Here is a 2,649-nt window from a genome sequence, read left to right as displayed (position 1 = left end):
CTTTGTATATTTCGTCATAAGATAATTTTTCTTCAAGTAGCATATTTTTGTGAAATTAAGTAAATGATATTTTTTTTTCAAATTTGTTTAAAACAAATTTTAAATTTCTTTACACAAATAATTTATTTTATTTTAATTGAATATTATTTTTAAACTATAATAAATTAATTCTGCCTTAAGCCTCATAATACCCGATTCCCACTATAAAACACTTGAATACTCTAGCCATCTTTTCTTGTTTTTTATTTAATTTTTCCTCATATCTATTTTCCACTTTTATGTACTTGTATGTACACTCACCATTCCCATTTTTTTAATTTATTTTATTTGATCTCTCATTTATTTCCAAAACATACTTGGCTTTCTCTCATCACCCACCACCACCAAATCCAATCATCTTCACCCACCACCTTTGAAATTTTCAAACTCTTCCTCTATCATTGATGTGAATTCACTCCTTCATTGTAATTAAATATGCATGTATAATTAAATACATTTTTTCAGCCAAACTCAAAATAGGCCATAATCAAATATAATTGATACATTAACTATTACAAATTTTGGACTATTTCAACAATTGAAGTATAAGTCCCATATATTGCCATTGTTATAGCCATTATTATTATCACCACTATTGTCATAGTCTCAAATCCAAGTTTCCTATAAGTCCCTGAAATCTTCAAGTAACACAAACAAGGAAGCAAAATAGAAGCAGTGAAACTCAAAAATGCTCCAACCAATGACATGAGAGATCCAAATAATGGAACACACAATGCAACAATAACATTGCTAATTACAAGAGCCGCACTCACAAAAATATTCGACATTCTATTATTTTGATATCTCTTTGGAAGTAAATCTTTTAAACTATTCGTAATCGGTGTCACCATCAAAGCAAACTTCGATATCGGATTCACCAATGTCGTGTATATCGCTATTTTCGAACTTATTTTGTCTAGTGGCAAATTTAATGTTACTTGTGATTCAACTTTTGAACCAAACATCGAGTAACCTATTATAGCCATTGATGCATAACCAACTGTAGCTAATACAAAGCATAAAATTAGGACCTACAATATAAAAATGAAACAGATTAATGCATAATCTTTTATATTTTTATATATAATAAAAATTATACATAAATAACAGACAAATAGATAACAGATAAACAGACAAAAAAAAAATAAACAGACAAAAGAAAAATGAAACGCATTAATGCATTCATATGATGTTTTTGAGGTCAAGATATTTAAAAAGTTCAAAAACCAAAACATCGAAATTTAAGAAAAAAAATCGAAAGCACTTACATTGGAGAATTGATGTTTTTTCCTCATGGAACTATAGAGAGTCGGAAAAACCGGATGTGCACAAAAACAAAAAGCATACAAGTTAAGAGCAGTAGGGATTCCCTTCCAATTAACAATATCACCCTTTTGATGAACACCGTCTCCATCAAATGTCGCGGTCCATAATATCGACAAAATAATAATAACCGAAGCAAAGACACCGCTTGCAGATACATACGAAAGTAAACTCAGATTATCCAACCAAACCGTTGGCAAAATAATTAGTGCAACCAATATCACAAAGAAATTGTTTGCACTAAATGAAAAACCAACAACTTCAAAATCTCCAATAGGAAATAATTTACTCAAATTATCTCCTTCTAGAATCAAAATACCTACCGAAATCAAGTATAGTTCCGTATACATCAATGTGGATACTATCAATCTTCCGGTTTTTCCGAATGCAAGTTCGCCTATATCAGGATATGTTGTAATATTCGAATTTATATCCATGCATCGCTTCATTAATAAACCGGTGTAAAATGCTACCCCCGCAATAGAAAATAAAAGTGCTAAACTTAACCACCCTCCCGAAGCTAATGCATGTGGTACCGATAGTATTCCAATACCTGAAAAATCAAAATCAAAATCAAATAAGAAAAAATTATCATCAATATATATAACTCTAAATGATCTATATATACAGAAATAGAAGTCAAACAGACAATAAACTGCACTGCTATCTTTTTTTTGGATCAGTGTCGTTAAATATATGATAAGGATTTTAGATTAATACCTAGAATTACATTGATTCCATTGAAACATGTTCGAAAGAAAGATACTTCGTGTTTGTTAGGAAGGTAAGATGCTATGTCTTTCTCTTCATCATCTTTGGCATATCCAAGTAAAGGTTCATTTAAGGTGGTAGCCATGTTTTTCTGGTGGAGCTGTTTACTGAATATTGATGAATATTCTTTGAAAACGATGAAGAACATGAGAGTATATATATAGGTGAGCAAATGAAATAGTTGACTAAGATCCTTTGATGAGTCATGACTCAATGACACCAAATGCCTGCATGGCTGCTGCAATGATTTTGTTCACATAAAATTGTTTAATTCTGCACAAGTCAAACACTCAAGAAGATTTCAAGTTTTTACGGCAAATCTTGAAAATCATATCTGTCAGTATAAACACGTGAACGTGGGTATATATATAATATATAACATTATTTATAATATATGTAAAGATGAATAAATACGTTATCACGTGTAATGTCTATATTTTTGATGTTGAAAATAATATAGTTGAATGTATGAACGCATGAACATGTGGAAAAGTGTTGTCATTTTGTTGGCTGCTG

At 30.3% G+C, this 2,649-nt stretch overlaps 1 protein-coding gene across 1 annotated transcript; it reads right to left on the bottom strand.

The window, feature by feature from the left end:
• Positions 1-514: 514 nt before the first annotated feature.
• On the bottom strand, positions 515-2,285 carry LOC131611235 (amino acid transporter AVT1I-like). The gene is made up of 3 exons (XM_058883322.1): positions 2,083-2,285; positions 1,308-1,915; positions 515-1,070 (listed from the first exon to the last, which is right to left on the bottom strand). Exons 1-3 carry the CDS (start codon positions 2,279-2,281, stop codon positions 552-554), a joined length of 1,326 nt encoding a protein of 441 aa, XP_058739305.1. The 5' UTR covers positions 2,282-2,285; the 3' UTR covers positions 515-551.
• Between the last annotated feature and the right edge of the window lie 364 nt (positions 2,286-2,649).

This window comes from Vicia villosa, linkage group LG6 (genome assembly GCF_029867415.1).
Source record: "Vicia villosa cultivar HV-30 ecotype Madison, WI linkage group LG6, Vvil1.0, whole genome shotgun sequence".
NCBI lineage: Eukaryota > Viridiplantae > Streptophyta > Magnoliopsida > Fabales > Fabaceae > Vicia > Vicia villosa.
Note: the sequence above shows the minus strand (reverse complement) of the source record. Positions and strands in the feature narration are given on the sequence as shown.

Excerpts from the sequence above, each read along its gene's own strand:
- LOC131611235 (XM_058883322.1), bottom strand. The coding sequence starts at position 2,281 with ATGTTCTTCATCGTTTTCAAAGAATATTCATCAATATTCAGTAAACAG. Across the intron at positions 1,916-2,082 it reads TGGAATCAATGTAATTCTAG|GTATTGGAATACTATCGGTA; the intron begins GTATTAATCTAA and ends TTGATTTTTCAG. Across the intron at positions 1,071-1,307 it reads AAAAACATCAATTCTCCAAT|GTCCTAATTTTATGCTTTGT; the intron begins GTAAGTGCTTTC and ends TTTATATTGTAG.